We start from the raw sequence: 13,355 nt of genomic DNA on the forward strand, positions 1-13,355 counted from the left end.
TTCATATCATGGATTTTCCCTTTTATCCTTCCGCATTTATACACAGTGCTGACGTCCGCACGTCAGATGAGTGGGCGAAATCTCGATGAGGAGGGGGATGGAAAGCAACGTCACCATTCGCCAAACGAGCGTCCTTCTCTCTTACTTCTCATTGGTGCATGCGCGATAAATGGAATAAACGGCTATGTATTGCAATAAACGCGATATCGCATTCGTAAAGTTATCATTTCTCAGCTTATCTCTGTTTATCTCGACTAAGATTGAAAGTATATAGCCTTTACGATATTTCGGAGCACGTTATGAATTCGTGAAAAGACTGTGATCGTGTGAAGTGACTCGTACAAATTTGCACGGATTAGGTTAGAAGATTAGGTTAGATTTCATTGTGATGCAACAACGGTAATTAGCAATGGCTAATAAACAGTGAGTAACAAGGCATTTCTTGTATCGCCCAACAAACGAGAATGGATTGAAATGAATGGATTCAGATTTTCAAAAATATTGATTCACGAATGTTAAAATGAATGAAATGCTTTCCAATCCTGAATGCATTTTTTTTAATTTATAGGAATTGCACGGAACATATCTCTATGCCTTTCAATCTAAAAATAATATTAACTTTTTCTGTGCATTGTATTATTCAATTCAAAATTTTGAATAAAAAATGCAGTTTTTCAATCTAATTGTATCCAATTGAATCTAATTAAATCCAATTAAATCCAAAAAAAAGTATTCGCTATTTAAAATACGCATTCGAATAGAAAAAAATTTCAATCCATTTTAATTCTCGTTTGCTCGCATCAAAATTTGATTACTTTCTCTGATTTTTCTCAATGTTAAAGGTACGGTTTGATCTTGCCGAAGAAGCAACAGCAGAGTACAACGCCAAGACTCGGCAATATTTTCGGAGACGACAATGCCTCCGACGAGGAGGATGGAACCGACTGGGTCAGGAAGGCCCTCAAGGCAGAAGGCGAGAAGAACCGGATGAAAAAACAAACAAAGCTCAACATACAGAAGGCTTTGGATGAAGATCCAACAATCTATCAGTATGACGAGGTGTATGATGATCTGGAGCACAGCAAAGGCCAGTTAGATGGCGCAAACAAGCAGAAGGAGAAAAAATCCAAGTACATACAGAAGCTCCTGAAAACAGCTGAAAGAAGAAAAAAGGAGCAGGAGCATAGGATAGAGAGAATGGTGCAGAAGGAACGCGAAGCCGAGGGTGAGATATACGCGGACAAAGAGAGTTTCGTCACGTCGGCGTATAGAGCGAAGCTGGAGGAATTTAAGAAGATGGAGGAAGAGGAGGCCAAAATGAATAGATTGGAAGCTATCGGTGATGTGACAAAGCAGCAAGACATGTCAGGATTTTATCGTCATTTGTATGAACAGACTGTTGACTACAAGGGTGAGACTAATGAAGATGAAAGCAGTAAAGCGAAAGAAAGTACTGAGAAGAGGGAAGGGAAAATGTCAACAAGCAGCACAAATGGAGAAAATGCAACGACAAATAAGAGGGCAAATGAAACAGAGGAAAAACAGAAATCAATTACAAAGACTAAAAAATTGAGACAGTACCGGCAAAGAGCCATAGAAACATATGAATCCGATTCTGAAACAGAGACAAATAAAAAGGAGTTGAAGAAAGGTGAGACTGTCGTTCCACCAGTGAACAAAGAGGCCGATAGAGTAGAAGTGCAAGAACCGAAAGAAAAGAAACAAAGATTAGATAAAAAGGATGTGAATACGATTGAAAATGTCATAAACATTAAGAATAAAGATGAAAATGTAAAAGACGCTGAAATACCTCAAAATAACAATGTTACTTCAGAAAGCGAAGAAATTGAAAATAAAAAAAAGATTGTTGAAAAGAAAGATAGATCTTCTATCTGGGAAAAGAGAACAGTAGGTCCAGTATTTGAAGCAGCATTACAAAGGTATTATGCAAGGAAGGCAAAGAGACTAGCTGAAGCAAATTAGATGTAATTAATTTAGAACTATGTTAATTTTTTATATAACGTCCGTTCACTCTTGCATTACGTAATATAATATGTAAATATTGATACCTTATTTTAATGATGAATTGTACAAAAAAGGTGTGATCTCCGATTGTAAAAATGTGTACAAAATTAAAGATAAAACTTATTTTATGACATTAAAAAACTACAAGTATATTTAAAAATACACATACACCATAATCCAAATACTTAATGATTTTTATAATTTAAATAGACATTACAGCTGAGCTCTAGAAGGAAAATATATACATTCAGATGCACGAGATGATACTTTCTTAAATACCATTTAGTCGTTGTATATCCATTTCTTCGTATACTTATTACTTGAAAATATTATTTTTAGGAAATTCAGTTTCCCTTTCGCACATTTGTACAATTGTATACTTCCATCCAATGTGAAAGCCATGTGAAAAGCAAATTATCTCTGTGATAAAAAGATGATATGAGATCGATTTGTACAATCTTGTGGAATGCAGTCTCGATGTATACATATCGATGTACACGTGCTTATCAATAATATATTATTTATAAATATGTAATATTATATAAAAAGCCGTACATTTTTAACTAGATGTTACATTTTGTGGTAACATATGTCCTGTATCCCCTAGACAATAAAGAGTAACTCTACCACTGGGAAGAATACAGAGCCAAGTAATACTTCCATGTTTCAAGCATATCCGTAACCATGCTTCTGGTGGAAACTGTAATGCCCTTAAACGAAAATCGAAAAATATATACATACAATAGAGAGAATATTATAAAATTTAATCACTCTTTTTGAATGGTAAAAAGAGAAAATCTTACCGACAAACAAAATATCTGATTACGTTTGCGTGGCATACAAGAACGGTATAAGAATCGCGATCTTGATTAGGTTCCGCGCGATGAAAATATTTTCTAAATGCTGCCTCTATTCTGGGCCCATCTTGAAAGAACTAGAATATAGATCAAATAGAGATATAGAATTATTATGCATTGTACGAGAATTCTATAACACAAATAATTAATTATATTTCACTCACGTGTCTCTCAGATTTCCACTGACCAATAGGCGGCTCTGGAGGTATAGGTGCACCTTCAACTAACAAGCTGTCGGTTTCAACTGGCACATCTATAAGATTTTTTTCTATAATTTGAGAAGTTTCCAGAGCACGTGTCATTGTGGACCTTACTATCAATGAGTAAGGCAAGTTTAATTCCGCTAGCCTCTTTCCTGTTGCTTCAGCCTGCTTCCTGCCTTTATGACAACAAAATAAATAGTTTTATAAAATAGTTTTACAAAAAATGTATATACTTCTATGTTTTATAAAATAGTTTTACAAATAACGTATATATTTGTATATATTTGTATGATATAAATGTTAAATGAAGTAAGCATGAAATTAGGAAACGTGAAAAAAAAGAAATTAAACAAAAAGCCCAGTTGCCCACAATAATTTGCGTCATAAACTGTAAGCCCGTTTGAAGAAATAATAGCAAGCATTAAAAGAATATCGATGTCACATTTTCAGAAATATCGTTAGTTTCAATAGAGCATAACATGTTAATTATCAACGTACATATGCGATGAGAGAACATGCTGTATCACGAATATTACATACTTTTCGCAAGATAACTTATTAGCTATCTTCCAATGATGTTATGGAAGATGTAAGTAGATAGAAAGCGTATTATCCTAGTAACAACACCTATGGAATATGCTATAGTAGAAGAATTCGTATAACATTCTCTTCGGAAATTGTGTGGTTTGCTGGTTATGATGACAAATTATTGTGAACTTCCAGGAACTTTAACCCGAGACCTAAATGCAAATACAAAATTCCATCAGTACGAAATAAATGCGATCTATTAAGTAAGCAACACTAAATATTAGAAAAGAAACTTGACGTGCTTCAGATTATGTAAAGAGGAAAATCTCAGAGAATATTAATTAAAAAAAAAATCAATATAAAAACAACGAATGGAACAATCATATACTATTTTAATGCTGAACAGAAAGTCATCCTACCAAGTTCAGTCAACATTCTTTCAATGTCCGTCTTTCCATCCGTGTGATATTGCCCATGGCGAATCAAGAGTATGTGCCGTACAGCCTTTGCTTTCTTCGCCTCGAATTTTTCGTTGTACTTGTTCTCATCGTTCTCATCGTTCACCTTCATCGGCTTTACTAAGCTCTGTGGATCTCGTCTATAAACATCATAACCATTATTAATTTTTCTTTTTATTACTCTCGAGACGAAATGAGTTTGATTAAACAATAATTAATCCTTTACACTCTAGGTATTTCTTTTAATGGTCGCCCAGCAACTCTAGGTCTTTTGTGGAGAAAAATATAAAATATTATTTTACAAGATAAAAGGTCTGTAAATGTTTGTAATATAAATTTTTATTAAAATTTCCAATAACATATTTTGTATTTTAATAAATATAAACATTATTTTAATAAAAATTGAAATTCTTTTCTGTATGATACTTTAAGAAGCATTTTCTTATATGCATGTTGTCCGAGACAAGTGTTTTGTTTTTTTTTTACAGTTTTATATAAAATATATTAATTTATAGCACATCTTCATACTCCAAAAGAAAGTTTTTTCTCCACCATTTGAAAGATTTTTTCATAAAATACTAAACTCGATGGGTACTTGATTCGATCTATATCGCTCATGACTGATGTATCGCTTTTTACCAACATATACAAAATTTTTTGATCATGAATTCGGCACCTTGACCAATTCTTCTTGCAATTATCATTACAGTGGACATGGTCCACTGTACTCAGTAAAGTTATGATTCTTTTGTCCTTCCAGGCTAAGAGCATTTTTCCTTTTTCGTACGCAACAGTAGATTTGCCTTTAAATTCTGATTTCTTTATAGCAGAATACCTGATAGTTTTTATTACCAGTCAAGTGGGATTTTATTTCCATTAGTTCTTCAGCTAAAGACAGACTGGTGTATCTAATATCTATCAGTATACATATGATATCCATTTGCAACAGAAATTTTATTCAAATTTTTATAACTGCAGTGAAATTCTCCCTACTGAAAAAAATCATGTCATAAAGTTACATAACCAAATCATATAATTAAAACAAATAAATCATAAAAATCATAAATAACGGATTGTTCCAAATCAGTACGTAATTTTATAAAATTACATAAAAAATTATTTTTAATATTATGTAATTTTTCTAATTACGTGATTTTTAAAAAATCACATACTGATTTGAAACAATCAGTTATGTGATTTACTTGTTTTAATTACATGATTTCGTTAACGTGTAACTTTGTGATGTGATTTTGTTCGATAAGGCTGCTAACTGGTAAATCTAATCTAATTAGATTTTCAGAAGTAATACTCTCATAATATCCCGAGAGAATAGTATAAGCATATCCTGTTTCTGAATTCATCAATACATAGATTCTTATGCTCCACTTCGTTGACTTATTAAGATTATAAATTATGAAACAAATTTTCTCTTTATTATTGATTCATCTATACGAATATTTTTCCCTGGTATAAAATATTCAGTAAATTTTGAATTTATATATTCTAAAAAACTGCTTACATACTGTATACGAGTTTTGAGGCCTTTTATTAGAATCAATTGCTTTTAATTGTGACATCCAAAATATTTGGTTCAAATGAAATATTATAAATATTTTCGAAAAAAAAGAGATTATACTATTAAGTTTAGTTGACCAATATTTGCCATTCTTCTGCATATTTGTCAATAGTATTACATATTTAGTATGACATATTTAGTATGACACTAATAAAAGACAAAATTCATCTTTATGCACATCGTACCATGCAGTTTCAACTTTCGTCGATTTTTTTTGTTTCAACAGTTTTTACATAATTGTTATTCTGATTCTATAATAAGCCGGTAGTCAGAAGTCTTAGCGTTAATCTTTAAACAGTTGGCAAAGTCACTTTTGTGGTTTTTGAATGTGGTTTAAAATACTATCATTTTTTGTGGTATTTTCAATACTAATATTGTATTAAACATAATTGTATACATGCCTAAAATATATAAAAACATATAAGTATTGAAAAGTATACAAAAAAATTAAAATATATAAAAAATAAAAAAAATATAAAATAAAAAAGTAAAAAAAAATACAAAAAAATAAATTTGAAAAACCAAACAAAAAAGAAAAGTCAAAAAGGAGCTACAAATTTTCTACGTCCATGTCGTTAACTCTGGGTCATGCTACAGGAAAGTTTTCTGCATAAGTCGAGATCTATACTTATATTCATTTATGTTGTCATCAATATTGTGCTTAGGACTTGAAATTTTATAAATCTATGTTCAGAATCAGCGATACCAAAAACTCCCAAAATGCATCATTTTTGAGAAAATAAACATTTTGTATAGTTAATCATATATTTCTTGCCGAGAAAGCCACTTTTGTGATTCTCCACAATCTCACAATTTTGCGCTATGTGTATGTTACTTATATAGACACATTTTTGAGAAAAAGGAATCACTAGTTTAATGAAAAGATGCAGTCCAAAGATTAATCAGTGAAAATTAAAAATAAGTGTTTAAAAAGACTATGAATCAAAAAACAATGTAAATGTATAAATAAAGGAAACAAACATAATTATGATCTAAAACAAATAACAAATAACAAATGTTCTAAGTACCTCGAGGAGGATTCCGTCCGAGGAGTTGACCGAACTATACGTTGGTATAAGTATGTATTGTTGATACAAATTATACTTGTTTATTTATTTATTTATTTATCTATTAATTTATTCATTTACCCAGGAAAAATAATTTTATAATTGTTTATATGTGGACATCATGTTTTATATATAATTATATAAAATATGTCCATTATATATGTACAATTATATAAAATTATATATAAAATATTTTTTCCCAGGATATGGATTGTAACTTCATATTTATTACTGTTTATAGCGTTTATATAATATATAGTTTATTTATCTGCTAGATTATCTATCTTGACTATTGTGTCATATTATAATATAAACAAGTCTGTCCTCACTGTGTCCTCTCCCTGTAAATTTAAATAAAATCTTTGGTTAAATTTAAATTTAAATTTGTTGAAAATCCATTTAGAGAATCTAAATCTAGAGTATCACAGTTAAATCAGTGAAGATGGTAACACGATGTATTGTTAAAAGTTGCCCAAATAAACCAGTAATGATTCAAGATCATCGAAGTAGACAGACAAATAAAACAAGGAAAGATCGTTGAAGAGTCATTACGTTCTGAAAATGCCAATCTTGATCCATCCAGTGCATCAAAGACAGTAGTAAAGGCATTAAATCAGTGAATTTCTTCAATTTTAAAATGAAAAAATTCGAAAGTCTGGTTACAGAAAATCGGAGAAGTTATCTTACCTTCAAATATAAAGTAAGTAAGTGGTAAGTAGCCTTATAAAGATTATAAATATTGTATATGTAATACTTTACAATTAAAATATATTATTTGTTATAACTGAATTAATGTCTAAAGTATTTTAAATTAAAAGAATAAGAAAGTGTAAGTGTGTTCTTATTAATTGGCTAATTGCCAATCTTACTAATCTTACTAATTTGCATCGTTTTTTGACACGCATAATGCAATGATGTGTCCTGTGGGCAACAGGTCTCACTGTTTTAATTTTGACGTCAACTGTATATTAATGTCATTTAAATCATTTTCAGCAAAAATATGTTCTGACCACTTTACCGACGAATCATTCTTCATACAAAGGAATCCGAAAAGTGTACTCATATAAAACGATTCCTTTTGTCAACTGCATTTCCTACTATGTTATCTTCAACGGAAAATAAATAAGTATATTAATAAATGATAGTAAATACTTGTTTCATTGCTTGTATTTGTTGTCACATTTTTAAAACAAAAGTTAATGATTCTTTTATTTTTCAGAATGGATACTGCTAGTATGAACTTCAAAATTATTTATAGAGAATTTCTGTTTCCTATCAATGTTCATAAAAGTACAAATGAAAGCTCATCAACAGCAATGATGATGCAAGATCAATCGAAGTAGAACAGACAGTACAAGGTGGAAAGATCGTTGAAGAGTCATTATATAGTTCTGAAAATGCTAGTCCTGATCCATCCAGTACATCAAAGTTGTAAATATCGAAATAAAAGTCATGTTCGAAGGTAAAAATCATAACATGATATCAATGCTTGAGAGAAAATAATATTAAATTAATATGAACGACAGATAGTAATGTGCTTTCATGTTTTTGTAGGGAATGAGAGAATAAAACAATTTGTGAAACGCCAAAAAGCATTAATAAATAATTATATAGTATTTAATATACACGAAGCGACAATAGGAGCGAATTTTTTAACCAAAGAAATGATGATAAAAGAATATAGTTACTGTAATCTTATATTTAATTTAATTATTTTAACAAATCGCTTTTTTACAGAGAGTTCTTTTATTAGTCTTAGATTTGGAAAACTGTTATACAAGAATCATAGAGGATATTTTATCGAAGTAGTACTTGCGTACTGCTATTAATATATTGGCTCCAACTAGCTTCAAATCTCTAAATTCATGAAGGAATAAAATGAATTTTTAATTCAATTTTTAATGCAATCTCGCCTCGAGATCCAGACAACTTTTATGCTTGGGAACAAAATGAATTTTGAATCAAGAGCAGTGAGTGAGAAAATAATAATCAAATCTTCAAAATAATTTAATTTTAAATAGTTTCATATAATTTAATAAACATGCAAATACTATTAATACTATTAATACTATTATAATGTAAATACTATTTAAACTAGTTTATCTAATAATTTTAAAGGCAGAGGTCTTGGAAAGAGGGCTTAATGAATTACATATCAAAATTGATATTAAATAAAATTGATATTAAATAAAATACTATATATAAATTAAAATACTATCATAAGTATCAATAATAAGTTAGAATAAAGATTGCGGCACACGATACTTGTTTTCCTGCTGGATTGCTTGAGTTTTAATAAATGACTAGAATTGCACTATACAAGAACGCAAGTCATGTATTAGTCATATTTTATTTTTTAATTATAATGACTTTTGCTCCAAGCACTTATTTTTGCAATAATTAATTTCTAATATGGTTTTATATTTTTTCAGCAAGATGGCATCTCGCAAGTCATATTATCCTTGGGAATTCAAAAGTCGGAAAAACTTTTGAGTCAGTATATCAATGGGAAGTTTAATAATTAAAACGAAGCGACAATAGGAGCGAATTTTTTTATCAAGGAAGTAGCAAAGGAATAGTCACTGTGAATAGTCACTGTGTAGGTAATCCTTATGTTTAATTTATTGTAATTATTAACAAATCGCCAATATTATATTTTATATTTTTTATAGAGTTCTTTTGTCTTTGACAATTTTTCTTTGAGATTTGCGGATTGTCGGATAAGATCAATCGTTAGGAATGGCATTTTTACAAAGATGCAGACTTGCGTATTGTTCGATGTACTGACTCCAACTACTAAATATTAAAATGTGTTGTGTATCGTTTAAATAATTATATAATTTTATTCACAAATCTTGTAATTTCTAAAGTATACAGTATGAGTGATTGATATATTTATTTTCCCTCTGGATTACATTATTCAATTATAATTTCAATTGTAAGCTCATTTTTCATTTATTAAAGAGTTTCTTTTATATAAGCACACAAAAATCATTCATTATTTTAAAATCTATCCAGATAAATTTGCATAGCCGTATAAACGTATAAAGAAAATGCCAATCGCATTTTATGGTCTTCATAATAGAAATGCGGTTTGAATAATTCTCTTTATGGGTGGTTATGCAAATTAATCTGAATAGATTCTTAATATTTTTTCTTATATTATTATTATTATTATTATTGTTATTGTTATTATTATCCTTTCACTGGCAAAAATTTTTCTTAGAATTTGTGTACTAACTGAACACATTTCAGAAATATAATATCTATACATTTTTTCAGAATTTTTCATATATGTTAATTCTAAAATATTGTAAGATTTGTACAGAAAACTCGGAAAAATTTTCTAAAAAATTATAAAATTCAGTTATAAAATAGAAATTCTAAAAATTCTAAAATTTATAAATTCTGAAAAATTACGTGAAAAATTATGAGAAAAATTTTATAAACTTGATGAAAATTTTTCCCACATCTTTCGTATAATTTTTCAAAATTTTTAGAATTTCTGTATTTTATAATTTTTTAGAAAATTTGTCAGATTCTTTGATAAGAATCTTACAATATTTTAAAATTCCCATATACGAAAAATTCTGAATTTTTAGAACTTCTGTATCATTTTATACCTGTTTAGAAAATGTCTCAAATTTTTTTATACAAAAATCTTACAATATTTCAAATTTATGCAAAAAATTCTAAAAAAAAAAATATAGATATTTTGAATATATATATTTCTAAAATGTGTTTCCTATTATAATTCCTATTCACTTAAACGAGTGTGTAAAGTGAGTAGGAATGATGGTAGGAACACACAAAAAAACGTTAGTAGGAATGGGTAGTACATGATAAAAAGAGTCAGAATCTAAATGATGTGCATGCAACGAAGACAATAATTTCAGTGATCAAACTTTGATTTGAACGGTTAATGAACAACCGAGAGAGCAAAGAATTAGAGAAAGACGCTTATAAACTGAGCACTCACATGTAATCTTTCTATGAGTCTTAAAAAATGCTAGCTTATTCGCTAAGCAATTGAATGTGATTGGTTGGATTTATAAGTAACAATTAATCATATTCATTTCCTCGGCAAGTAGATTAGTTACTTTATCGACTTGAACGTGTCTATTGGCTATGTTTAGCAGACTCAACAGTTGAATGAGCGTTATTGGTGTATTCTTTTAGATCATCCAATCAGATTTTAGATTTATAAGAATACATTAATAGAAGAATACTGTAGTACTGAATACTGTGTAGTACTATATACATAAAATACATCAATAATAGACTAATATGTATTGCGTATTATTCTTGTGTAAATTTATATACTACGTATGTATTAATTGTTTACAGATTTTAATATGTCATTCAATATTATTAAGATCGATTTCGAAAATGCGAATAAGTATAACAAATTGTTAAGTTGCTAGTCAATTTAACTCGTGATATTACTGCGGTAGTTTAGTAAAGCGTTTTCAAGAACGAAAAATTATTTCGACGCATGATTCTGGGAACTATATACGTAGAATATAAATTCACACAAGAATCATATAAGCATTTAAAATCCAGCTAGATCATTTAAGATTTTGATTTCTATAGTTTGTGTTATCATATATACGGTCCTATAATATATTATATTGTGTATTGCGTATGTTACGCTTGAAGTTGTTCTGTTTTTTTATAAATATAAAATAAAACAAACGCTTGTGACTCTATGTCAAATTTACTATCAACGCTGAAAATCTACGTTATATGAACTATAGATTTTTAGTAATAGCAGTCAATTTTGGGACACAACCTATGTCTGAACGGCGTCATACGGAGTTACGATTTATATTAAATGTCGCAATAGTGCCGCCTGCGGAGTGCAAAGGGTTAACTAATTAAGTAATATCTAATTGATAATTAATAATTTAAGTAATATCTAATAATTATTTCGTTAACAATTATTAATCTTTACACAAATAATTGGATCATTTGTGTTCTGCATATTACTTTTCTTTGAAGAATTAGGAGCATCAAATAATTACTCTGACAAAAATTTTTCTCAGAATTTTTCCTATTTAAAATTTATGAAAATTTTTTCATAAATACTTCAGAATTTTTCAAATTTTTTTAAGCTTTTTTCAAAAATTAGAGAGAGAGAGAGAGAGAGAGAGAAAGAGAGAGAATAAAAGACACAGCATTAAAAGATTCTCTAATTGTGTTTCAATGAAATATTTTTTGAAATGAATTTAAGGACAAGATGAAAGCATACTTATTTTTTTAGATAAATTCTATCGTTCATCTAAAAAAATCTGTAAAATATTCAGAATTTTTCGAATTATTTTCTCAGTATTTTTGAAAAGTGTCCAATTCATACAAAAAATCTAAGAAATTTTTTTAAAAAGTTACATTTATATAAAAATTTTAAAATCATATAAAAATTCTGAAAAAAAATCTGAAAAGTGTTCCAATTTGTACAAAAAAATCTAAGAAACTTTTTTAAAAAATTATAAAAATTATACTCTGAAAAATTATTTTAAAAAGTCTGAGAAAAATTTTCGCCAGGAGAATTGTAACATCTACATATAGTTTTTTGAATACACAATTTTACAAAAACTTTTTAAAGATGTTAAAGTAAATGTAAAAATCACTTAATAATTTTTGTATATTTGTTAAAGTAATAAAAATTAATCTGCGATACGAATAACCCATCATAGTAAAAAATCAGAAAATTATATTTATTAACAAAGGATTAAAATTAAATACAATTTCATTATGTATGGAATTAATGTTTTACTTAGTTAATAATAGCAAAAAAAAACATTAGTTTAGCGAATTTTCATTTCCAATTTTTTATCGATTGAATTAACAAAGTTAATTTTTCTTTAAAATCTTTCACATAGAGACAGAGGAAATCAAATAGATAGCGAGAATATAAATCACCTGTCCCAGTTGTGATCCCACTTCACTGAAGGCGTATAATTCGTCGTCCACGAGTTGTGAACGCGCAACGGTTCCGTTTTGCTGTATGCATTGTAATAATAAAGTATCGTGCCGCTCACTGCGCCGAGTCCAAGAGCCCATTTATGCAACTGTGAGACAGTCGGCATTTCGTGTACACACGAAAGGTGAACCGAGAACTTTAAAAAAAACGCCGGATTGGAGAAAATATGTCACCCTCGCCAACTCACAAGTTCCAACCAACTCTCGCTCGAGCGGCGACCTAACCTAACCTAACTTCAATCTTCCGCTACAACCAGTTCGCCACTTCCGGAGCACTAGAATGGATATGAAGAGCGTGGCGCCAATGCATGTGTCTAATAAAGAATGCTATTTCATTTGTGTGTTTGATAATACTCAAGAATTATATCTTGTTCGCCGAGAGGAATGAACTGATGAAATTAGACTTATTTGACACAATTTTACACGAAACGAAAGAATCTGGCAAAAAAAAGTCGCTCTGCCCTGTGAGATATTTTCCTAATTTCATCAAAATCGGCGAGACACAATTTTGTTGAGTATTACTATGTGTTTTTGTCGTACGACAAAAAAAACGCACAAATAAAATATCACTCTAATGCTGATTGGCTCCGCCATTAAGTGTCCTTAGCTAGAAAGAAATCAACGGCCGGTATTCATAATCGGTTTTTATTTTAAGTAAT

General features: G+C 29.3%; 2 protein-coding genes across 2 annotated transcripts; one reads left to right on the top strand and one right to left on the bottom strand.

Moving 5' to 3' along the window:
• The first annotated feature begins 409 nt into the window (after positions 1–409).
• On the top strand, positions 410–1,983 carry LOC105617237 (nuclear speckle splicing regulatory protein 1). Its single transcript, XM_012198802.1, has 2 exons — positions 410–423; positions 843–1,983. The coding sequence occupies exons 1-2, from the start codon at positions 410–412 to the stop codon at positions 1,981–1,983; spliced, it is 1,155 nt and encodes a 384-aa protein (XP_012054192.1).
• Positions 1,984–2,584: 601 nt separating this feature from the next.
• On the bottom strand, positions 2,585–12,803 carry LOC105617238 (serine/threonine-protein phosphatase PGAM5, mitochondrial). The gene is made up of 5 exons (XM_012198803.1): positions 12,637–12,803; positions 4,033–4,211; positions 3,047–3,261; positions 2,829–2,959; positions 2,585–2,735 (listed from the first exon to the last, which is right to left on the bottom strand). The coding sequence occupies exons 1-5, from the start codon at positions 12,801–12,803 to the stop codon at positions 2,585–2,587; spliced, it is 843 nt and encodes a 280-aa protein (XP_012054193.1).
• Positions 12,804–13,355: the final 552 nt, after the last annotated feature.

Source organism: Atta cephalotes (genome assembly GCF_000143395.1).
Source record: "Atta cephalotes unplaced genomic scaffold scaffold00012, whole genome shotgun sequence".
Taxonomy (NCBI): Eukaryota; Metazoa; Arthropoda; class Insecta; order Hymenoptera; family Formicidae; genus Atta; species Atta cephalotes.